Genomic DNA, 26,302 nt, shown 5'->3' with positions numbered 1-26,302 from the left:
GGCTGGTGGTGACTCTGGCACGCACCCACATCGGCGGCTCGTCTGCTCTCTTTGCCGTCAGTTCCTGGATACGCACCAATGTTCTTTCCACTTTTTTTAGGGACTGGCACATTGGTGACACGCCATAGCTATCATTGGCAAAGTCATCGTCCTCTGTGCTTTGGTTAGAAGGCAGCTTGGCCTGTTCCTTACCCATCTTTTGGGCTTTCTCTACTTTCTTCTGCTGTTTCTTCAGAGCATTCTTTGACTGAGCCTGCTCCTCCATCACTGGCCCTTGGACTTCTTCCTAGTCTTGAGATTTCCTGTTTATCAAAACACCACTAAAGAAGAATGGGACTGGTTATCTATTGTGGTTATCCTAGAGATCAGAGATCGTGTGGCTGTGTCAGCAACCCTTTATGCTTTGCTGGATGCTTGTGTCATCATCCCACAAAGTCAGAACTGCATGTCTTTATATAGGGTCGGCTGAAGCTTGTCACGATGATGATGAGTCGTCTATATCCATATATGTAGTTCTGTATTAGCATGATCAGATATGTCAGATATCTCCATATTTGAAGATAGTGAAAGCCTTAAAGGGATAGTTCCGATTTTTTTTACGCCATGTCATGGACACTTCCTTCCTGGACTACAATTCCCATAATGCTTTGGTCCACTGCTCCTCCTTGTGGATAGGGGAAGGGCTGTCAAAAGCCAAATTCCAATACCGCAACTTTCACACTCCCCTCGCGTCCTCCACTCGCTCCTTAGCTCCTTAGGTAGGATTCGATGCGAGTGGTGGAGTGGATTTGCCTCTAGAATCGGAATGTACTATGATGTCATTGCAAAGCGACGGTACATTCCGCGATCACTTATGACGTGTATCAATTAAATTAAATTCAAAGGGCTTTATTGGGAAACATACATACAATGTGTCACACAGCTGGATCACTGGAACCCAGAACCGTGGATGAGAGTGCAGTACAGAATAGACAATTGATCAATGAAATGTGTATGGCCACATCGTTATCTTTATAAACAAGGTAATGTGCAAGGCTATTTATTCCTGAAATAATGAATAAGCGCCAGGATGCGCAAACTTATATATATTATATGATTGTGAAGGTAATTTCTGACCTGCCCGCAGCCCGCGTTCCTTTTTGTGTAAATCACCCCCTCCTCCGACAGTCCAGCAAAATAGCACCGCTGCTTTGCAAATAACACTATAACAGGAATTAGGTAGTCTCTCTTACTTACATATTCAGTTCAGTCCACATTTTTGTCACCGTCATTCATAGCAGTCTGTGCATTCAGGCATGCACAGAGATAACTAGCTTTTGCAAGGCAGATGAAGTGCACACAATAGCCTATTTTATATAGCCTATGCTTATATCACACAACGCAATAAAGCCAGTGGCTTGTTGTGGTCCTTTCACTTTCACATATATGCTATAGATAGGCTATTTTATCATTCTGAAGCTCTATTAATTCAGCGAAAATGTGTCTCTTCAACAAACAGCAACGCTTTTTAGTTTAACGTGTGTGTGTGCGTGCGTGCGTGCATGTGTGTGTTGGGTCCAGTCGCAGCGTTAGTGTGTGTGTGTGGGGGGGGGGGGTGCATAGTATCGTTGGCTTAATTTACTTTCAATGCGTGGCCCCAGTGCCCCCCACAAAATGACCGGAACTACTTAATATTCACCAAAACCAGAGCAGAACTCCCACCACGGGACTTGGGCAATCAATTAATACAGTTGCAACCACAATATTAATGGCAACTAAGTATTTCATACAACTTAAGTTCAAAAATTGTGAACTATCCCTTTAATATACAGCCACGTACCATATCAAGAAGGAACAGTATACATCGGGCCCTTCCGGCCACCCCATTGAAAGTGTACCGCTACCCCCAGATTTCCTGGGGAAATCTGTACAATATGAAGAAGGCTTGAACAGTATACATTGGCCCTTTGGGCCACCCCATTGAAAGCAAAACCCAAATGGGTTGGAGTCAGCCACCCTGTACAGATTCAGTTAGAGGTAGATGTAACCCTCTGGTCTCTGGCCTGGCTCCACCCTGTACAGATTCAGTTAGAGGTAGATGTAACCAAAGATGGTTTATGTATGAAGATGGGCCAACTTCATTGGAGCCAATAGAGGCGAAATGGTACACAAAGCCTACAAATGGTCTCCTAAATATAGTAGGCGTGGTTTGCTTCTCCCCGACCTCCACCCTCCCCCCCTGACAACAACACTGTTTCCACACTCAGTCTAGTAGGTGGCGGTAATGCACCATTTAGGTTTGCCAACCGCCATGAAACCTGATAGAAGAAGAAGACAACAACACTGACAAGTCATTTAACAAAGTACATTGAAAACAACTGACAAGGTGTACTTTTGAAATAGTCGTTTTAGTTTCTCGAAGTCCTCCAACAATATAAATTCATGATTTGGATCTATCTCATTAAAAAGTCTCTCCCTAATAGAGTTGTAGAATGGACAATAAAAAACTAAATGCTTTTCATTTTCAATTTCCTTTAGATCACACAGACTACATAATCTATCCTCCTCAACCGTGCCTACATATCTGCCTGTCTCAATATGCAGACCAAGTATGCCAGCTCTAATTTGGGCACATAAGGATCATTTCTAATCGTTTTAAATATGTCCATTCATTTCACATTATAATATTCACATATTATCATCTTAAATATGGGGTCAGAGCCCCCTATGTGTTGTCCGTGAAATTGCAGATGGACAGAGAGAGGCTTCCGGACTCATCTCAAATATCGCGAGAGTTTGTTGCTGGGATAAAGAAATGTCATTAACAAAGTAGATTTTCTCCTGGTTTGTCTCGCTAAAAGAAGCCATTTTACTATGAATATCTTGTAAATATTGTGTGCCTTGTGATGATTTGGTCCAGTATTTAGTTCAGTGACCATGGAGTTAAGGAATGGTTCAGAAGCTGTGTTCACGTTCACTCTCCCATTGGAAATGAATAGACTCCAACATTCTTCCTGTCTCCTAATAATGTTACCGCCCACCTCACGCAGATACAGGAAGTAAGCAAAGTTGGCCTCTCTTGCTAATTCTCCTCTTGGATGTAACCCTCTGGTCTCTGGCCTGGCTTCAAGGCCTGATATTGAGATTGTGGAGTACAGAGGTGGATTTTGTCACAGTTAGGACATCTCTTCTTCAGACCACACCTCTTTGATTGGTGTTTGTCTCCACAGTGCCAGCACCAGCATCCCTCCATGATCTAGAACAGTTTTTGAGTGGTGCATAGTTGCTTAAAGTTGATGCAACCAGCGAGATGGTGTCCACTGCTACTGCAATATGGGCAATACAGCTTCCTTTCCCACATGCATGGCTGGAGCTCCATATGGAGCTCCAGGTCAGTTCAGGTGAGCCTAGCAACCTAAACGTAATGAGCAACAATGGGCTCAATAAGCCCATTTCGTCGATGGGTTAAAGGGATAGTTCACCCAAAACATTACTTTTTTTCTATCGATTACTCACCACCTTTTGTTGCATTCCTAAGCCAATAATTTGATGACCAGCAGTGGTTCCCTAGGGAGACACAAAAGAGATGCTTTGCGTCTCAAACCAAAACAAACCTGGACCAGATGTCCCACACACTCAAGTAGTTTGTTAGGTCCAGACAAAGGCTCAGACTTGGTGCAGGGGGGACACTGGTTGGCCAGACGAGTCGACAAGACCCGAAAACCAAGTTTGTTGAAAATATCCTGAGAGCGTATGAAACACTGACATGACCCTTCGGGACGTGATGATACAGATCCAAATGATGCTATTGTGTGGATCAGGTGTGGAGCTGTGTTGTGTGAGTTATTGGCGCTGTGTGACCATCTTCTGTGCGACTATTTGTCACATTGTGTGAACTCAAATGTATAACTCAAATATGATATCGTCGTTGTCGGGTGTAAATCTTGTATGTCCAGAAAGCGTTCCTTTTTTATTACAAGTAATAGTGTATAATTTTTGTGAAAATAACAGATCTACAAGTTCACAACGCCTCAAGGCGTTGAATAATGAAGTAGGGCATCAAATACATATACGAAAAAACAATGTTGAATTATGGAGATATGAACAACACTATTCAGAGAGCAGAGATATGGCTCCACTTTTGAGCTTGTAGATCTGCTACTACTATTTTTGAATAGCCATCATATAAAATAGGGAAGTCGTTTAAGTAGTAAGTCTGTTTCTCTTTCTTGTTGGAGTCCTAGCATGAATACATATAATGTTGGATGCATTGATTGGTTGATTTGTATGTCATATTGACTAATAATTCTATTTAATCTGACCAACTAATTTCTTTGCTTTTCATTTCCAGTTTGAAGAGCAAATACTGGGTGAATGAACAAAGGTAAATGATAATACACTGTGGAAAATGCCTCCCTCTGGTGGAGATGTTACGTTATTGCCATGAGCATGTATAAGTGCAGTATGTGTGTTGTTGGCTTTCATGTGCTTTTCTCTGTCCAGATATGGAGGCCTGTCAGTGGGAGGACAGCTCCCCATCCTGGATGTAGAACCCAGAAACCTCCAGGAGGTGTTTCGTCAACTGGGCCAGATGCTGAACATCACTGGGGTTTGTGGCCATAAATGATCTTCATCCTTGTTGTTAGTGTTACTAGAACAGAATGGCATACATCAAGTCAGGTAATAATGATTATAGGACTGCAGCTAATCTCCTTTAATCGATTCATCTGTTGATTATTTTATATTGATGTAATTCAATTTGACAATATAATGATAGTAAAATAAGGTAATAAAGTAGAACATTATTCACTTTTTGTTGTATGCCATATATTCAAATGTTTTACATGATACATCACTAATCCTGTTATTTCATTACTGGAATTTATTTGAAAACATTTACTGTTCGATCAATTAACGGTTGCACCCCTTCCCCTAAACGGCTCTTTTTCAGGGTCCCTATTCCAAGTTTGCATTGCAAGAGATTGGACCATTTCTAAGATACATGGAAAGTGAATTCAATATAAAGGTAAAGGCAGTGGTGGAAAGTAACCAAGTACACATTCGAAGTACATTTACTTTACTTCAATTCCCTGTACTTTTACTTCTACTTAACTACATCTCAGAGGCAAATATTGTACTTTTTTACTCCACTACAATTATTTGAAAACTTTAACGTTTGTTTCGTGACACATTGTGAGCTTGTAGATCTGCTATTTTCAAAAGATTTGTATACATTTTGAACATTTTTGGGGGGCGGAAGCGGTCTTGTTCTCCAAGCGAAATAGAACCGCCTGGCGGTTAATGAGTTAAGGTTGGAGTGGACTGCTGTGATTCTCTTCATACACATACACAGTGACGGATCAACCCCTCTCAAGGCCCTGGCGCTTCACAAAATCAAAAGGCCCTACAGATTCAGCCAATTAATTAATTAATTAATTAACATGCATTTCGGCGTTTAGCGCATATCCACTACTGCCTGACACACAAGACACAGCCGCACTGGGCACAGCCTTTCCAACTTCAGTCTCTGCTAAACTATTATGTAAGGACTAGGAGATTACTTTATGGTTATTAATACAGTCATTAACAATAAACATGCAGCAGCATGTTTTGTCTAAATTGTCTTTGTGGCCAACAAATGTAGCTACATTTGCAAACAGTGCTGTTGACCATGTTGTTACATGGTCCATATAACGTGTGTACCAACAGACAATGCCAATATGCTATATTAATATTAGAACGTTTTAAAGACAGATTCATTATTGACGACAATGCAACCAAGTTGTGGTGGGTGCAACGTCACTGAAAACTTTCATAATAGCAAATTAGCAATTACATTAATTTACTCACGAGTGCTGAAATCGTGAAATGGAGGATGTAAGAACACACTTTGTTGCATTAGAGCAGGGTAAATATGAAGTTTTGCGCCAAGGTCTTGTGTTTATATTCCTCTTACATAGGCTGTAGGCTATGTTATTGTCGCAACAACAACACACGTTGGTCGGTCTGAGAGAGGGGGCCTTCCTGAGCGAGGGGGCTTCTGGCGGCGTCGCTTACTCGCTTCCCCTCTGTCGGAGGAGGAAGCGACGCGCAGCCGTCTGGAACCCCCCCAGGCCGACTGCCCCCCCCTTGCTGCTAGTATCAGGCTGCTACAGAAACTGTCAGACGAGAAGACCAAAAACACTAGCGGGGGTTCCTGTGTTGCGTTATATTTTTCGACAGAAGCAACAGTTGTACCTATAGTCTCGTACCGGGCCCTGCAAGCTTCGGGCCCTGGCGCTTAAGCTCCACCTAGTTCCATTGTTAGTCCGGCTCTGCACATACATACTTATGAATGAACAATATCCACCTCTCTGCACTCTGGCACACCTACTCCAAAAACACTTTTTGACTCAAACCCAGTTAAATTAAATGATTTGATCATTGAAAACGATTTACATGCTGTGAGCTCTTCCATCTGCTAACGTAGTTGTATAATGGAATATAAATTCAGCATGGGTTTACACACACCAGGCACGTGATGGATAAATGATACGAATACACCTTTAGCTAAGCCCCGTCCTCTCCCACTTAGACACTCCCACTTGGACATTTTCCAGCCGGGCTCATTCATTCCAATATAAATATCATTGACATTAAATACTGGTTCATTTTTGGAACCAGACCTTCAAAATCTCTTCCAAATCTGTCAACAAGGCCTGCCATATGCACTGGAAAAATATGTGCGTGACATTTCTTTTTTAAAAGAGAGGTTTGTCTGGAGAGGTTTGTCTAACCCATGTTATGCTTAGCTGTGATTGGACCATAGCAGTTTGGGGAGGGGCTTAGCTATAGGTCAATTCATACACAGTGGAGTCAGTACTTCTTTATGGGGCTGAGAGTCATGAATCCTCACAGTACAACAGGAAAGGGCCCTGGATGGACCACATCAGAAATGTGGTCGTCTTCTAGGGGACAATAGCCAAAGTCAAAAGGAGAAAGATGAGGCTGGCAGGGCAGCTGCACTGTAGAGCTCAAGACCCTGATGCTAGTTAGTTAGATAGGAGAGTCTGGAGGGCAGCGGTTCAGGAGTCCCGAGTTGATGTTGGCTAGACCACACTCTTGCATCACATCATCATTCATGTTGATGCCTTCATTTTGGATCCATGAATGTACTCATGACACCAAATGTTAAAAATAATCACAAAACATAGGAGATCTACAAGCTCACAGAGCACTGCATCAAGCTTGTAGATCTGCTATTATCTTTTGGGCCTGGACTGTAGCTAAAAGTATGGCTACCACTGCCATACCATATGTGGGTAATATGGATTTTTAGATATTTTATAATGTGGTCTCAATTTCTTCCTGGACTACAAAGTCACACCTCCATGCAGCATCCCCCACCTCCACAAGGAGGGGAAGTGTAGTAAAGCATTATTGGCATTGTAGGAATTCAGCAATCCAGTCAAACCCTAGTCAAACACACAGACTACATAACTTTTCTGGACATAGGGTCCACATTTCAAATTGTCTATACTACAAATACTATTAACATTGAGTGACTGCAGTTTCTTCCAATGTCTGTTTAAGTCAGGTTGGGCCACTCCAAGTTAACATACTGTCTGCATGTGAGAATTCCTCACATTCATACCAAAATAAATAGTGCATTGCGGCTCACTTTCCCTCAGCAAGGTTAAAAGTGTGCCAACTCCTATTTGCATGAACCTGCATGCTCCGCTTTCTCTGCAGGTGTGGTACAATAACAAAGGCTGGCACGCCATGGTGGCATTCATGAACGTGGCCAACAACGCCATCCTGCGGGCCTTCCTGCCCCGCAGCGCCAACCCTGTGGAGTACGGCATCACCGCCATCAACCACCCGCTCAATCTTACCAAAGAGCAGCTCTCAGAGGTCACAGTGTGAGTGCTTTGTGCTTTTTGAAATGGTAATATATCCCACAGAGAGAGCATTCAGAGTTAACATTTCACTGGTGTCAGGGTTCTGTTCTGCATAAAAAAACACACTGGCTTGCTTTTTACGGTTATTTTTTATTTTATGAAATCTCACCTGAAATTGCTGCAGGGCTCTTTCCCTACAGTCCCCTCATATTGGAAAATGTGAACATTTCAAGGGCTAGTTTTCTATTCCTAGAATAGCTCATTACTACATTTGAATTTGGAAGTTTGAACGTTTAGACGTCCCGGGAATATCATAATTACAACCTATATTTTCTCAGCCTATATACCGGTATAGTGTATAGTAGGTCAGAACACATCAAACATGAGCTCTCACAAGCTAATTTCTAGAACGAGAACTAATCCTCTGAGCTTGCGTGTTCATTGTGACAGGCCTGGTCATCTACAGAGTTCAAGAAGTAAATAGGACTTCTCGTCAAGATATTTAGGGAAGGTGGACAAAGACATACTACATCTAAAGGCTGATTTATTTCAGAAAAGAGCCGGTGCGTTACACTACTACTACGATTTGTGAGCCTGTAGATTGTCTCTTTTCGATACATGACGCAGTGCGCAACCAAGTTTAAAATCAGTCATTAATTAGCAGAATGGATGGCACATATTGCTAACCTGCAATACAATACGTAAATATATTTACCCCACATTTCTGCTGGCTCCCACTTTGTTGCCTTTTGCTATCTAGTATACAGTGTAAAAAGTTATAATTATTTGTACTCCTTTTTCTGTCTCAAACTAACCCGTTCCTCTCTCTCCCATAGTCTGAAGACCTCGGTGGATGCAGTGGTGGCCATCTGTGTCATCTTCGCCATGTCCTTCATCCCAGCCGGGTTCGTCCTCTACCTCATCCAGGAGAGAGTGACCAAAGCCAAACATCTGCAATTCGTCAGCGGGGTCAGTCCCCTGGTGTACTGGGTGGCCAACTTCTTCTGGGACATGGTAAGATCATTAAGCAGTTCAGTTCAATCAAATCATTGAAATGTAGTACATTCTTCTGGAGGTCAGAAGAATGTACATTTTAACTGCTTCATACTGACTTAACCTTTTAATTTAACGGGTTCTTTATCCTATTTTGTTTTGACATGGAATAACACATACTGTACTTTAATAATTTTAATTAAAACTAATTCTGAAGAGAATTCACGTCCTGACATTTATGGAACAGAATATTTGAGTATTATAGTTTTAAGAGAGTTCTGTGGGCGAATTCACAATTACAATCAGACCTTTCAAGAACATAACTATGTGAATGTACTATATACAGTACTAATAAATGCAAATAAGATTCCAGACTTTAAGTAGCTCTTTCATTTTCATTTCATGGCTCACAATTAATAATGTAAAATGAATTAAATTAAATAACTGTTGACTTTCTCCCATAGATTAACTACTCTCTCAGCGCTGCCATGGTGGTGGGTATTTTTGTAGCTTTCGACAAAAAGTGTTATACATCACCCACCAACCTGCCTGCCCTGATAGCACTGCTCTTATTGTACGGGTAAGATTTAAAAACTACTGTTCTACTCCTCTTGGCTCTTATTTCATTAGAATACATTTTTTAAACTCTCAGTGTTACACAGAGGGATTTGCAGTGTAGCACATAACTATGGGGACAAAGCTAGAATATCTTCTATATATGCTATTTTTGAGTGGTGTAAACCACTCCTACAACTGGCTTTGTTAGTCTGTCTGTCTGTCTGTCTGTGCAAAAAAAATGAGCATGGTTGATGCTGATTGGTTGATGCTGATTTCATTATTTTGAGTGGTGTAAACCACTCCTACTGTCTGTGCTCCAAAAATGAGCACGGTTGCTATGGTCACCCAGTTCACACGGGTGTGATTTCATTACGTCAGACATTACGTCAGACCACAGCTGATCAGTCTATATAAGACCTTACACCACTCAGTTCACACGGGTGTGATTTTTTCTGTTCAGTTGAGTTTTGGTTGACCTGGCCACTGTTTCTCCTGCCTGTGGACAGGTGGTCAGTGACACCCATGATGTATCCCATGTCCTACCTGTTCGACATCCCCAGCACGGCCTACGTCTCTCTGTCCTGCATCAACCTGTTCATAGGCATCAACAGCAGTGCTCTCACCTTCATCCTGGAGCTGTTTGAAAACAACCAGGTAAGACTCAAGAGACAGTGGAAACACTTCTGAGACTTTTGCAGAACAACAATATGGATACAATACTTTCCCAGAGTAAAGTTGGTTAAATCGTCACCATTACATTTAGTGCAGCTTTAAAAACCCTGGAGTGAAAACCGGAAATCTACAGGTATGAATGTTTTAACCGTCTGCAATCATTGTGTGTGTGTGTGTGTGTGTGTGTGTGTGTGTGTGTGTGTGTGTGTGTGTGTGTGTGTGTGTGTGTGTGTGTGTGTGTGTGTGTGTGTGTGTGTGTGTGTGTGTGTGTGTGTGTGTGTGTGTGTGCGTGCGTGCGTGTGTGCGCACGCCATGTGTTTTGTGTGTCACTGAGCAGCCTTTGCTGGTGTTTAATGAGTGGTTGAAGAGAGGCCTCCTGGTCTTCCCTCACTTCTGCCTGGGGCGAGGTCTCATAGACCTGGCTATGAACCAGGCTGTCACCGATGTCTACGCAAGGTTCGGTAAGCGCTGACGGGACACTTACACTTCATTGCATCATTACCATAACTATTCCTGGCTGGGGGAAAAAATATAAAACACCTTTTCAGAATCCCAATCCTTTATATAATGCGGAGGTAATGTATGAAATATTGAGCTTGGTTGCCCTTTTATTTTCTAAAATGAATTATAATGTATGGAATTCTAATTGTTCATTCATCCACTGTATTGATGTAGCTATAATCTGTGGTAATTAATGTATCTACAGCTGAGTTTTAATCTTAAAACCTCATGTCAGAATTAGATAAAATAAAGTCAAATAAACTATGTTTAAATCGGAATCAGAAACTAGTCTACATTACAAACAAATGCACATGAATCTGAGTTGTAATCATGGTTCAACAGCACCATATCCCACATTCTTGGAATAATAATCACAGTAGACACCAGTATAAGTGCAGGGAGCAACAAGGTACAGGTAGCTCAGGAAAAGGATAGCGAAAGAATAAATGAATAATAAGTAGTGGTTTGTAACAGTTATACCCACTGAAAGTTTTTAAGAGATATTGAATGTTACATTTCGGTGGGTTTTCTTTCTCAAAAATGGATGGAAAGTGTATTTGTGTTGGAAAATAACTCATGAATTGCAATAGACCTTCTATATGCCATATTGACTTAAATAGATATGTATTTTTAGGTGTCAATGATATTCATTCAAGCTTGTGTTCCATTACGGTCAAATAGTCAGGATGGCGCTATTGCTCACTGGAAAGGCTGCACTAAATGGACTTAATTTGTCTCATTGGTAACACTTGTGAAGGAAAGTAACATTACATAACTATGTCAGTATAGAAGAATCGCACGAAGAGCGCTGCCCTGTAGTTGCGCTCTCATTATTGCCGCTTGACACCGCAGTTATGATGCCGCTGTGGATTCGTCTATAGGCTGTCATGAAAAGTGTCCATTAGTTCATGCTCCAACCTTGTATTGGTGTACACTACACAATGCAGAAAATGAGTCTCCTCAGTATCCAGCCGCATAAATGGTGTAGCATTTTTTATTTTCTGAGAAATAATCACCTTCAATAATCACCAAGTTGTGGGCAGCATATTTTACAGCCAACATATTTGTGTGTGTCCAGGTGAGCACCAAACGGTGGATCCGTTCCGATGGGACTTTGTGGGGAAGAATGTGGCCTTCATGGCCGTGGAGGGCTTTGTCTATTTTGCCTTGAATCTTCTCATCCAGTACCGCTTCTTCCTGGACCAGTGGTGAGGGCCCAGATGATTGATAAAAGACCTGTATGGTCTGTATAGAGTGACTCCTTGGACAAATGAGACCAAACGTCAAACATTTGACTGGAAGGGGGTACCCTTCCAGTCAGCTGGTGCCATTCCGGGCACCACTCACAAACCCAAGACCTAAATAAAAAGAGCGCTGCGAAGTCCGCTTCAGCCGCAACCTCAAACAACAGAAACTCTTTTTTTCCCAGTGGTGGAACATATTGAAAAATGCTACAATAGGTGAACAATCCTTGGACTAAAAACGGCCATAGACACTTGCCCACCTTGTTATAATATTTGTGATGACGGCTATGGCCGTTTTTAGCCCAACGATTGTTTTTTGTGCAAAACAAATGCTTGCAATGGATTTCTGATTCATGAAAACCCCCTAGTTTAGTTCGACACATAACATGCTACTTAAATCAGAATTAAAAATTAAGAATGTTGCCGTATAAGGTAGGTTTTAAGGGTAACATCGCCTATTTTAGCATTTTTCAATATGTTCTACCACTGAGATTTCTTGGGACTTTTGATATGTTATAGAGAAAAGAGGAGATCCGGGCACACTTGATGTCAAAAGGAGGACATATTTTATTAAACCTAAACCTTTGGGTTTAATAAAATATTTCCTCCTTTTGACATCAAGTGTGCCCGGATCTCCTCTTTTCTCTATATCGTGTTGTTATCCCGATTGATCCCAGGAGCACCTTTTTACCATTTTTATACATTTTTTATACCTACACACCTCCTGAGCACCTGGTTGCCTCCTTGCTTCACTTTTGATATGTTGTTACTAACATATTTATGAAACAAAAAGATTTGAAAGAGTTTCTGTTGCAATTTGTTTGGGGTCAAACCCTATAAGGCCTATACTATATTTTCACTTCTTAAAACATGTGTTTTCTCATTTATGGAATTTCTGCAGTGCAATGCATATTCGGTTACAGGTGCATGGTTGGTTAGAAGCTGATTTTGTATGTATTTTTAATTCTCTTCATTGAATTGTTTTGTATATATTTTTTGAGTGGTGTAAACCACTCCTACAACTGGCTTTTGTGTGCATAAAAAAATGACCATGGTTGCTATGTTCAAAATAATTTCTGACGTAATTAAATCACACCCGGGTGAACTGGATGACCGTAGCAACCGTGGTCATTTTCTCTGCGCAGAAATAGCCAGTTGTGAAATCACATCCAGGTGTGATTTCATTACGTCAGATCAGAGCTGATCAGGCTATATAATACCTTACCTTATTTCATTACGTCAGACATTACGTCAGACCACAGCTGATCATGCTATATAAAACCTTACACCACTCAGTTCACACGGGTGTGATTTTTTTAGATTCAGCGCGCCGGAGGCACGCGGAAATTCTAATAGCCTACAATCACACCAGACTTTGGCCTCTTTTTTTGCAGTCTACAAAACAGAACAGAGCAGCTGGCAACACTTTCTGTGTTCATGTTGCCAGGCAACCAGCTGCACACCTGTCACCCTCACTTTAGGGCTCCCGCCCAAATCATAACAAACGCTGCTGTGTAGTAGAACAATCTCTTTGCCTGTTTTCTTAGCTACTGATTTTTTAAAGTGACAAGGTCATACAGCTATGGGTTGTTCAAAGCCATTGACTCTCTGTTCTTCTCCATTTTTGGACAGAAAAAGTAAAAACAAAAAAAAGCACATTGTTTGCTTAAGTAAAAGTATCAATACTGCAATGTAGAAATACTAATACTAAGTAAAAGTCAGGAATTATGCCAAAGTATTGGCATAAAAGTGTACTTAAAGTACAAAAAGTAGAAAGTACTCATTATGCAATATTTCAATCTGTATGCACTGTAGCAGTGATGTAAATAGGTTTTCAATGTAATGAGTCCCGGGATGCAGGATGGTCTTTTTGATGAGTCCCAGGGACAATAAAGTACCACAGACGAAAAACAGTCTAAGTCCAAATTTCATTCTGACCCCTCCACGAAAAGGCCTTGTTGTCCTGAACCCTTATCTATCATTCATACATTATGGATCAATAGTGTGGACTTAGACAGTTTTTCATCTGTGGCATTATGAGTCCCACTTCAATGACGTTAAGAGTCATATTTTGCCATTTTTACAAATTGCAGCATTTATCTCCCATTTAATTTTATATCATTATAATGTGCTTATATTCATGTAGAAAACAGGAGAATAAATGATTATTATAACTAAAGCTAGCAAAATAAACTAGAATAAAAAAGGTCGTTGTTTTATTCCGTCCCTTAACTATAAACTGCGTTTTGGGATGCAAAATGCACCCTATTTTAATCTCTGCTGTAGTGTGTCAGCTGGCACTGCATGTATGACAATGATACCATTCATCAGAGTACTGTATGTGGGCTATCTTTCAGGTTCTCAAACGCCCCTGGAGGTGACATAGAAGATAAAGACGATGACGTGAAAGCAGAGAGGGAGAGGATCTACAAGGAGGAAGAGGACAACTCAGATATCCTAATGATCAAAGACCTCTCCAAGGTAGTAACACCATTTACTGTTGCTAATCGCATGTTACCTGAATGGTGCTGTGTAGCATGTACCTTTACTTGCACTCTTTGTGGAAAAAGCTTAAAGACCTTTCAGTTGTACAGTTTGTAGCAAAAGCTTGTGAATATCTACAATTTAGGCATTTAGCAGACGCTCTTAATCTCGAGCGACAAATAAAACAGTGGAATCTAAGACCCACACAGAAGAAAACCCTTTACCTGTACTGTTGGTGGTAAAAGTGCTCAAACTTTATTTATTTTCCTGCCTTGATCTCCTTACGCACCCCTCTCTCTTTTCTTCCCTTTCTTTGTTTTTCTTGGATAAATGACACGATGGAAACTATGCACAAAAGTTTTCACCCACTTTCTTTTACCTGTAAAACTGATGTGACAATAAAGCTGCATGATTCTGAAGAACCTTTACTTGTTTGCCTCCCTAATTGAATTTGAACCTGGGAACTTAAATTGTCATTGGCCTATTGGCCAATGACATCCAAAGTCACCAAAGACTATCAGTCATCATCATCAAGCGCAAATAACTCCACATATCCTCCTACAGTTGTAACCAACACTGCTGCCAGGATAATTGGTCTTCCCACAACCTCACGGCATCAAACAACAAAGCCAATGCAAGCGTTGCAATTTCAGTAGCACGGCACATCACACACCCACTCAATCACCACCTTGCCCCACTTAATGCCCTGCTCCAGGCCTGATTCCTGCACCATAGCCGCCTTAAATTACAGGCGTCGCTGAGTGTGTACTGCTGCCTTGTCATTTTGTATCGCTGTTACTGTGTGTTGGTTGGATGCATTGCTGTTGTTGGACAGGTGCTGTGGAAAGGAAGTTCCCATTGTGGGACAATAAAATCTAAAGTCTATGCACAGTACAGTACCCCAAAAATTGTATTACTGTATAAATAAAGAAATATGGATTTGGCCACATACCCACACTTGTGCCAGGGACCTGCTTATGAGAAGTACCCATTGCTTATTTGCTAATAGCCGGAAAAAATAAATAGGGCGGGGTTCCCAGACCTCACTTTGGGAACCAGTGCTGCGTACACAACACATAGATCACATTGTTATTTAACTCATTCCCTACAATTTTATTAGAATTACATTACTTATATTAATTATATTACAATTACGGGTATATTACTGTTACTGTTATTATAGTTTTTCAGATGGCCAAGCACTTTGTATGTGTGTTGAGAGGACTGTGCAAGTTAAGTTTCTTGTTTTGATGACTCTCCTCTCCTCTGCACAGACGTACATGGGCAGGAAGAGGGCAGCGGTGGACCGGATTTGTGTGGGAGTCCCAGCCGGAGAGGTAAACACTGACTAGTCCACCACTCCCCGTTCATTCACATGCAAATAGGAGTTTATTTGATGCTTAACAGTTGCATATTTCCGCCAAGTAGTGTTGTGAGCTCATTCGGTGGAGTGTGATATTAGAGAGCTGTCCGTCCGTGTCCACCCACACTAACAATCAATATACTGTATGCGCCAAGAGTTCAAGAGCAGATGCAGAACGTCCCTGTTTTTATTCAACTCTGAGAGGGTGCAAAATGTAAGCACATTCGATTACATTTCTCTCTCAGAGTTACAAAATGGATAAATGAACAGTGCTGATTTTACGCTGTTTCACACAGGTACACTGACTGTAAGTAATGAAGCTGTATGAGTTGTAGTGCCATTAGGCATGGCTACTGCACAATTTCATGTTATCTGCATCTGCATTAGCTCTTCACCACATTAATCTAATTATGCATACTGGAATATTGTTGATGCTAATGACCCGTATACACCACTTATGCCCTTCGCTGACATGCTGGCTGTTAATGCGGAACGCTGTGTACATACAAAATCGTGTATTACCTCTAACTAGACCTCGGCTGTAGAGCACCAAGTCGGTAACGATGGAAGTTGAAGATCCATGCATGCAGTGTTGTTTTTGGCAGCAAATTTTGATTTTAGTTTTAGTCGTAGTCTCGAATAGTTTTCATTTAGTTTTAGTCACCTGGAAGGTTTTAGTGTTAGTGTTTTTTTAGTCGAGTAAATATCATAAGATTTAGTCGACTAAATTTACAGTTGATTTAGTCGAACAAAATGTATTTCGGCGGGCCTTGATGCCGTCGTAATGACTGTTATTTTTCACTTGTTGTTGTGGGCTTGTAGATCTGCTATTTTCAGCATGCAACCAAGTGTAAAATGACTTATAATGGATCTCTTGTCCACTATAGTCCCTTCCTAACATTTTAGTCTAGTTTTTATTTGTTGACGAAATCGTCAGTATATTTAGTCTTCATAGCTTAGTTTTCATGTAGTTTCCATTTAGATTTCGTCAGTGGAAAAAGGTAGTCGACGAACATTTTTCTTATAGTTTTAGTCGACGAAAACAACACTGGATCCATGCCCCACCCAGCTATGCAATACCTGTTGTGTCAGAGTACCCATTCAGAGTACCCATTCCACCCATCTGTCCCTTTTATGCCCCATATATGGATATTTCTGTATCAGTCTCTTTGTGTCCCTTTATATGGAGTTCACATGGCGAGACATGGCCAAAGCATTTCCGGGGGTCCCCAGCCAAAAACGTTTACCCCTGCATTTATAGATAGATGAATGTGTTCTTTTATGTTCTTTTTAAACACCAGTGCTTTGGTCTGCTGGGAGTGAACGGAGCTGGGAAGACCACTACCTTTAAAATGCTCACTGGGGATACAGATGTCAGCTCTGGGGAGGCTACTGTGGCTGGGTACAGGTAAGAAAAAACATCATGTTTTTTAGTTTTCGTGACCCACACTTTTTTTGGGGGGGGGGGGGGGGGGGGTCCCCAGATGATTAGCTTAACACATTGTGCGCCCACACAACACTTTCAAAATAGTGACCCAGAGTGCCCAATGTTATTTTTGTCATTTCTTTCAAAGACGTCCACAGACGTCCTACATTTTAATTACAAATTGGCCAAATTGTCAAATATTACATAAGAAAGAAATTAGGTTTTATGCTCCATTGAAATATAGAGCTTCATTGCACCAAAGCAAATGTCACCCACTGTTTGACACACCTGTGATGTGACAATAAAGCTGATTCTGAGGTTACACAAGGATCTGGGATCATTTAGCCAATGAGATTGTGTGACCTCAAACTCACACAATCGGAGTTCAGAGTTTATAGAAATGGTTACCGGCTCTGGAGCCAGGACCTCCAGTATTAGAGTAACTTAATTCAATTGTTTGTCTCCCAGTATTCTGTCAGAGATTCTGGACGTGCACCAGAACATGGGGTACTGCCCTCAGTTTGACGCCATCGACGAGCTCCTGACTGGCCGCGAGCATCTGTACCTGTACGCACGTCTCAGAGGAGTGCCTGAGTCAGAGATCGCCAGAGTGAGTATATCTCTGATTTCATCCTTTTGCCAGGAATTAAACTAGCGTCAAAAGTATAATTCATCCTGTTTGACCAATGACCTTTCAGACTGCATGAACACCAACTTCAATTCAACGGGGAGGTCTGCCCATTGCCATTTGAAAAGTTTCAATTCCACTTTGTTCCCTCAGAATAGAGTCATGTCAGTCTCTAAACCAGGGGTCTTCAACATGTTTCAAGCCAAGGACCCCTTTGCTGAAAGAGATGAAGCAGGGACCCCCTACTACATATTGTTTAAAATTGTGTTGTAGATTAAACCTTTTCATAGATAGCTTCATGTATGACAGCAGCACTATCATTTATATATTTATATTATTATATAATATTTCTATTAAAGGGACACCCTTTTTGTAAAAAAAATATATGTTAATGACGTTTAAAAGATTTAGAACACTTCCCTGGGGATCTTTATGTGTGTAATATATGGTTTTAGATATTTTAGATTTTAGCAGTGAGCCCAGTGTCTCTGATGTCATGAACACTGGGCTCACTTCCTGGACTACATTCCTTGTCCTAGTAAGACAGCCCTCCCCCTATCCACAAGGAGGAGCAGTGCACCAAAGCATTATGGGAATTGTAGTCCAAGGAAGTGAGCCTAGTGTCCATGACATCAGAGACACTGGGCTCACTGCTAAAATCTAAAATATCTAAGACCATATATTACACACATAAAGACCCCCAGGAAAGTGTTCTAAATCTTCTAAATGTCATTAACATATTTATTTTTTTGCAAAAAGGGTGAAGTGTCTCTTTAAGCCCCTTTATTGCAAAGTGACTTAAAAAAAGGAAGAAATTAAAATAGTGCCACGGAGATCTCTGATCGTCTGGAAAACGCACGACTACGGTCAGAAAGGTGATTGAATTCCTGGTGATATTAAATGCATCTCTTATCCTACTCCTCTTAGCTGGATGGCCACTCATGCTGAACGTGTATGAGTGGATTGCATTGATCTGTATCTCCTGTGTCTTAGTGCGTTGGTTCTCAAAGTGGGGTCCGGGGACCCTTGAGGGAGTTCCAGGGGGGACCCAGGACCCAACTAAATGATAGTTAGGAACAAAATGGACCCTTATGGCACAAATGGAACCAAATGGGTCCATTTGGTTCCATTTGTACACTCTCAGAGTTAAATTAACATTGATTTTGGCATGAAATGCCATTAAATGAGGGTCCGTAGCCTAATGCATGTCAAACTTGGGGTCCTTGAAATGAAAATGGTCGTGAATGACTGCTGGAGCTATAAACATCTTTTGGAGGTCCTTGGCATATATTTTCTAATGCTCTAATAAGTGTCAATTTGGGGGTCCTTGATATGAAAAAGTTTGAGAACCACTGGTCTTAGTGCACATATAATTGCGTCCTGTTTGTGCACTAAGACACGATAACATGTATGATAACGTAACATTTATCTCTGGCATAATTCCGCAATATGGTGCACAAGTCACACCCCTGACTGCATAGAGGTGGTGAACCAAGTGAGTTAATATAAAGGAGTACCACCCAGTATTAAAATGGTGATGTTTATAGCCAAGATTCTTGAATCCCTAGTCAGTTCTCAATTGCTTGCCTTCCTGGATGAATACAATATACTTAAACCTCAACAGTCAGGGTTCAGACCAGGTCACTATAACACGTGTTGCAAACAATCTATTGAAAGGTCTGGATAGTCACCAGCATATTGTGCAGCTTTATTATTCATCAATCTCTCTAAGGCATTTGATGCGTCTGGACTCTGGACCGTCATATTTTATTATAGAAACTATCCTCTACTGGCTTGCATGATCTCTCTGTCAGCTGGTCTTTTAATTATCTGCCCAGGAGAACACAAGCTGTTGTTGTAGATGGTGTTAGATCCAGCTCTCTCATGATTGGTCTAGGTGTCCCACGGTGGTCCATTTTGGGTCCTGCATGTCTATATTCATAATATTGATGGATTAAAGTTCTCAGTTGCCACGACTGATTTCGGTCATTTGGATTCCATGGAAGCATGTTGTGCAACTGAAATAGCAACATATCTACAAGCTAGTAGATAGGCTATTTTCGGTTATTATTTTGAGATTGGAGCAAACTAGCAGGATTAGGTTGATTGGTTCAGCTGGTTTCACAAATTGCACATTAGGACTTGGCCATACAATATTTTCAATCATGAGATTTTGTTTTGCTTTCATCCATGAATATTTCACTCTCCTCCCTGCATTACTATGCGAACAACACGGTTTTGTACAGTATTGAACTGTTGACCCCATATGCACTCATGCATTGGCCACTGCAAGCAAGCCTGCAGACTGCTTTTTATGCATTGCAAATTGCTCTATTACATTTTAGTCATATAAGCTTGTCTTAAACTCTGACAAGACTATGGAAGAGTGCTGATGAACGGATGGAAATAATATATGAAATCTTGATAATGGAGAGGTTTACATTCTCCTCCAGGCTGAAAGAGACGTTTGCCACATATTGGGGAAATTGGATTGACCCCATTGAGGCCATATTTAGTCTATTCATTCAAATCACACCCTGTTACTGTAGTGTATGTACATAATGTCTGTTTTGAGTGTATGTTTTTGTTGGGGGGGGGGGGGTATTTTTCTTTCTTCCTGATTTCTTCTTGTTTTGTTTGTGTTTGGATTGCAGGGGGGGGGGGGGGGGGGTTAGAGTCATTTTAACCACTTTATCCATATTTTATACTTTGTCTATGTGCTTGTACATCTGCTTTTTAGAAGAATATAAAAAAAAGAACATTTTTAACGCAAATCTTCTCTTCTGGGGGTCCCTGGCAATTTTTTTTTCTCCAGATGTACAGTGTTGACGTGCATATATCAATTTGGGGGTCGTCGACATGAAGAAGTTGGTCTATTTATAGAATTCATTGTCCTGTCCGCTCTAGGTGGCAGAGTGGGGCATCCAGAAGCTAGGCCTCTCAGAGTACGCCGGCCGCTGTGCGGGGACCTACAGCGGAGGCAACAAGCGCAAACTCTCCACAGCCATCGCCATGATTGGGTGCCCGGTGCTGGTGCTGCTGGTGAGTTGGCCAATGGCGACAGTCCTTTTCCTGGACGGAGCCCAATTGTTTGGGCTGTTGGGTTTTGTGCAGGGATTTGTCAATGAAATGGTCTATGGGTCCATATGGTGAGCCATATGGGTGCAGTCTAGCCCTGCTTCAGATGCTTTATATACTGTGGCAGGAGATGGAGATGGCACCGACTGGCACCGTGCCCTGAATATGTTGGCCCATATTATGTTACATGCAAGGTTAGATTTGCAGGGAGGTTTCATGTGATCAGTGTTTCTGTTGATATCCCCGTCTGGTCATTCACTTTCATCGCTGGTGGGGATGTTTTTTCCCTGCTTCTGGTCAGACCGAATTCAAAAGTAGTGCAAACAGCAGATCTATGTGAGCTTGTAGATGGGCTATTTTCACTATTTTAAAATAATTTAAAAAGGGAATGAATTTGGACATAATTATAGTCTCTGTCGTCTTATCTAAAACTGTTCATATAAAGAAAAACTCACATCAATGTGAAGTGAGCTGTGGCTTTGGAGTCAAGCACAGTCGTTGACTTAATAGAATGTTCGACCTCTGCGTGTAACGCAAAAAAAACAAACAAAAAAACAAATCCGTACTCAGGCATACGAACATTCATATGGACACACATAGCTGTGCATAGGAGACGGTGTGCCTCCGCTCAAAAAGCGCTTCACGCAGCGTTTAGAGCTCGCGGATCTGCTTCTTTTGATGCTTTTGTGTGATGCTGTAGCCTAGTATGATCAAGTAGGTAAAGTAGTGTACAGTTGGAGGCCATCGATATTGTCCTTTTCTTTTTGCTGAGGTTTGCGTGATCTGCGCAAAAGGACAGTTAACCCATTTTGGGCGGGAACCCCTTTTTGGTGTTATAATTTAGCTATTGAAAAATAGCAGATCTACAAGCTCATAGCGCGCCACCGAGTGGCGCGCTACGAGCTTGTAGGTCTGCTATTTTTGAAAAATCGTGAAAATATTTATTTCAGAAAACTGGAGGATTTAGAAGGATTTTTAAAAAATTTGAGGTCAGGCCTAAATGGGTCAAATGATAAGGGACAATATCGGTGGCACCCAACTGTATACAGACAAAACGTTGACATTGTGGCCGACAGCAACGACGTGCTGTTTTCACCCGCCTGCGACGGCGTGCTTGTTTGTGTGTCCATGCAGGATGAGCCTACGACGGGGATGGACCCTCACTCTCGTCGCTTCCTGTGGAACGCCATCATGAGTGTCATTCAGGATGGGAGGGCCGTGGTGCTGACATCACACAGGTACTAAAAACATTCAGGATGGGAGGGCCGTGGTTCTGACATCACACAGGTACTAAAAACATTCAGGATGGGAGGGCCGTGGTTCTGACATCACACAGGTACTAAAACATTCAGGATGGGAGGGCCGTGGTTCTGACATTACACAGGTACTAAAAACATTCAGGATGGGAGGGCCGTGCTTCTGACATTACACAGGTACTAAAAACATTCAGGATGGGAGGGCCGTGGTGCTGACATCACACAGGTACTAAAAACATTCAGGATGGGTGGGCCGTGGTGCTCACATCACACAGGTACTAAAACATTCAGGATGGGAGGGCTGTGGTGCTGACATCACACAGGTACTAAAACATTCAGGATGGGAGGGCCGTGGTTCTGACATCACACAGGTACTAAAACATTCAGGATGGGAGGGCCGTGGTTCTGACATCACACAGGTACTAAACCATTCAGGATGGGTGGGCCGTGGTTCTGACATCACACAGGTACTAAAAACATTCATGATGGGAGGACCGTGGTTCTGACATTACACAGGTACTAAAAACATTCAGGATGGGTGGGCCGTGGTTCTGACATCACACAGGTACTAAAAACATTCAGGATGGGTGGGCCGTGGTTCTGACATCACACAGGTACTAAAAACATTCATGATGGGAGGACCGTGGTTCTGTTCTGACATCACACAGGTACTACTGTAATGAGGGGTTATTTAAAAAAAATAGAACAATCGATTTGGGGAAAAACATTTTAAAATGTCAAATTTTTCTCAAATTGTCAAATTATTTTTATTGATACAATAGCGAACCTACAAGCTCACAAAGCATCGCAATGCGAAGTGTTATAAAAAAATGCTTATTTGAAAAAGTTATCAAAATTATTATTACTAAGAAGATAATCGATAGTTGCTGTCCTAGTACAAATTACTCACTTTTATAGACCAATTATTTGTTTACAAACATTGGGACTGGGCGCATGACTGTTTCATGTAATCAATTCCCAACAGATCTCCAGACCTGTTGTTTTGGGGAGCGCTGGTTTCAGTTCATTCAACCTCCTCTTGTGAGTTGGCTAGTGAGATGCACCCTAGGAGACATTTATACTTCAAAGCCCAACAGTATTGCGCACAGAGAACAGCTGATATACAAGATCACATCGCATCACAGATGCGACTGTTGTGAGCGTAGAGGTCTGCGTGCGCGACACCATCGCGGGACGAAGCATAAATTATACTTGATGGGCTGCAGGTGCACGTGCAGCCATGCACAAACAGGCTCTGCTGCCGTGATCATGAGCGCACCTCCCGTTCTTATGACAGCGACTGGAGGTGTGGTTTTGAGGACAACTGTTTTGAATTACTATTATTGTTCAAACACAACAGAAACCAAGGATTATATATTTCAAGGGCGAGAGATCACAATAAAAATCCTAATCATTCTTCCTACACACTGGGATAAAAACAGCATCTGAAAGTTTGATGGGGCATTTTTTACACGCGAGTGCAGTTAGAACTTTTCCATTGCATCTTATGAGAGGTGGTGTTCTTCTGCTGCCTTTATGCGCGCGCATGCTGTTTCTTATCAGTGTGACGTCGTCTGATAAGGCGTCTATACGATACGCACATGACACCACAACAGCTGAACACAGATAACATACAAGCCATACATTTGATGGGTGTATCATTCGGTTCAATTCAGTTCCATTTGTATTATAGTGCCAAGTCACGAGAAGATGTAGAATCACACTTCGCATGTAGAGCAGGGAACCAGGGATCAAGTCTATTGACAGAGAGAAACCGAGAGAGACCGACAGAGACAGTGAAGAGAGAAAACATTTGCTCTTATTATAGTGAAATAGTCAAGCTTTCACCATACATGTACAGGCTGCTTGAAGCTATAGTTTGTTCCAGCCTCCATCAAGCTTCTGAAATCTAATGCTAAATATTTTGTGCCATAGAGAAACGTGAAATAAACAAGAATGGCACTTAACCATAGTTCTTACAGTTTATCTTTTACGACTTCATGTTGTCGATGTTAAATGAATACCGGTAGTCAAATGTCTCTTTAATTTTGTAAGATGTTTTTATGTGAAGCAACTGTCTAGCATTGTGAGAAACGCAGCAAACGCGTTGTGATGTTTTTCTGAAGCAACAGACTGTAGCACTGTGCCCAAGATAAATGTCCCCTCTGGGTTAATAAACCTTAGCCTCATTACTCCAGCTTCCCATTGAATGAGGTGATTCATTGGAGATTGTGTGATTACTCTTCTCACCCTTAAAGCTGTGCTCATACTGTACATGTGAAATTGAAACAGCATGCCGTAACTTATTGTTTTCCACCAGCATGGAGGAGTGTGAGGCCCTTTGCACACGTCTGGCCATCATGGTCAATGGAACCTTCAAGTGTCTGGGCACCATCCAGCATCTCAAATACAAGTATGATCTTTTTAACTCTTTTGTACTTTTGATTCCGGATTTCCAGATTAAATTACGTTTCTCAGAAAGACCTCGCTTTTAGGTTGTCTTTCATAAAATGTACAATGATTTTAAAATCGGCCTCAGGTCTAAATGGGTTAAGTATACTTTTTCAATGACACTATTGGTTTAGCATTTTGCAAGATATAAAGTACCAGTTCTTCTCATCTGAGTTGCCAAAGAGTTGCTCAGCACAGCACTTTTCACAGTTTGCTTATTACAACAATTTTAGAAGCGGAAAAAAACATTCTCAAGCTGCTTTGGAGGAGATGAGATTACAGATCTCATCGCTCCTCCACCTCTCTTCTCCGTTCGTCCAGATTTGGCGAAGGCTACGTGGTGACCATGAAGATCAAAGCAGCTAGGGCCGGGACCCCGCCAGACCTGGGCCCCGCCGAGAGCTTCATGGAGAGCAGCTTCCCCGGCTCCGTGCAGAGAGAGAAGCACTACAACACGTTGCACTACGAGATCGCCTCCTCCTCCCTCGCCAGGATCTTCCAGCTGGTGGTGGCCAACAAGGACAGGCTCAACATCGAAGACTACTCCGTTTCACAGACCACATTAGACCAGGTACTGTATTATAGGGCATAGCAATGGTGTTTTCTGGTGCCATCGTTCCAGACCCCGTTCATGTTTCCCATAGAGATTTCCAAAAACATCAATTATGTTAAGCCTAGAATCAAGCTTGTTTTAGTCTTGCTGTGCAGACAAGACTAACAACAGCACTGTAGGTTGCAGGGTTTCCGTGAGATGTTGACATTGTATTTGGGGCCCTATTTTCACCAGTGTCTTACCCCTTATTTATTCCTAAACGTCTTTGCCTTTTTGAGTGGTGCAACCACTCCTATAGACAGCTATGTGTGTGGCTGTGTCCCTCGGTCTGTCCCTGTGTCCGAGCACGGAAATTGCGTTATAGCGTTTGTTCACCACCAAGTGTCACTGTTGCACAGCCTAACACACAGACACCGACACACACAGGCCAGGGAGGAGGGCTTGTACAGTACAGTACAGTACAGTACAGTACAGTACAGTACAGTACAGTACAGTACAGTACAGTACAGTACCACTCACTTCAGACCGGGTCTGGGCGCTATCCCCTCCTATGTCCAGCTTTGAGTGTTTGTGTAAACACAAACATTGTGTAAACACAAACATTGAAGACAAAAGTGTGTAAACACAGACATTGAAGACATCGGGTGGGAGATGCGACATTGGTTGAGAATGAGATGATGTATGATGACGTATGATGATAATAATAATAATAATAATAATAAAACTTTATTTGTATAGCACCTTTCATGACATGAAATGCAGCTCAAAGTGCTTTACACAAAAAAGAAAAGAAAAGCAGGGCATAAACAATACAGTGAGGACATGAATAAAAATTTTTTAAAAGACAGATAAATCAATTAAAAGCAAGGGTGTAAAAGTGGGTCTTGAGCTGAGCTTTAAAAATGTCTACAGAGGCTGCCTGTCGAAGGTACAGTGGGAGTTTGTTCCACGCCGTCGGCCCGTAGAAGCAAAAAGCTGCTTCCCCGTATTTTTTAGTTGCCATTTTTTTAGGCAAAGCGAGCAGGCCAGCAGTGGAAGACCTTAGGGGGCGGTTTGGGACATATTTCGGCAGGCAGTCATGTAGGTAGGAAGGTGCGAGACCATTGAGAGCTTTATAAACAAGTAAAAGAATTTTAAAATCAATCCTAAAAACAACCGGAAGCCAGTGCAATGAGGCCAAGACTGGAGTAATATGTTCTCTCATCTTAGTTCTAGTTAAGACTCTGGCTGCTGCAT

The 26,302-nt window shown here is 41.8% G+C and overlaps 1 protein-coding gene across 1 annotated transcript in view; it reads left to right on the top strand.

The window, feature by feature from the left end:
* The window catches only part of abca4b (ATP-binding cassette, sub-family A (ABC1), member 4b), a gene marked incomplete at its 5' end in the record, with an annotated part of 96,376 nt that overhangs the window by 68,778 nt on the left and 1,296 nt on the right, over positions 1-26,302 (top strand). The window contains 17 exons of the mRNA XM_079488524.1: positions 4,331-4,363; positions 4,483-4,588; positions 4,931-5,005; positions 7,711-7,880; positions 8,696-8,873; positions 9,317-9,432; positions 9,917-10,064; positions 10,420-10,543; positions 11,662-11,791; positions 14,185-14,308; positions 15,586-15,648; positions 16,976-17,082; positions 17,569-17,710; positions 20,636-20,770; positions 21,941-22,044; positions 24,383-24,475; positions 24,835-25,084. Coding sequence (XP_079344650.1) covers positions 4,331-4,363; positions 4,483-4,588; positions 4,931-5,005; positions 7,711-7,880; positions 8,696-8,873; positions 9,317-9,432; positions 9,917-10,064; positions 10,420-10,543; positions 11,662-11,791; positions 14,185-14,308; positions 15,586-15,648; positions 16,976-17,082; positions 17,569-17,710; positions 20,636-20,770; positions 21,941-22,044; positions 24,383-24,475; positions 24,835-25,084 — 2,098 coding nt within the window. The remainder of the gene's footprint in view (positions 1-4,330; positions 4,364-4,482; positions 4,589-4,930; positions 5,006-7,710; positions 7,881-8,695; positions 8,874-9,316; positions 9,433-9,916; positions 10,065-10,419; positions 10,544-11,661; positions 11,792-14,184; positions 14,309-15,585; positions 15,649-16,975; positions 17,083-17,568; positions 17,711-20,635; positions 20,771-21,940; positions 22,045-24,382; positions 24,476-24,834; positions 25,085-26,302) is intronic.

This window comes from Electrona antarctica (assembly GCF_951216825.1).
Source record: "Electrona antarctica genome assembly, chromosome: 19".
NCBI classification, from domain to species: Eukaryota; Metazoa; Chordata; class Actinopteri; order Myctophiformes; family Myctophidae; genus Electrona; species Electrona antarctica.
This window is presented reverse-complemented; position numbering and strand designations above follow the sequence as displayed.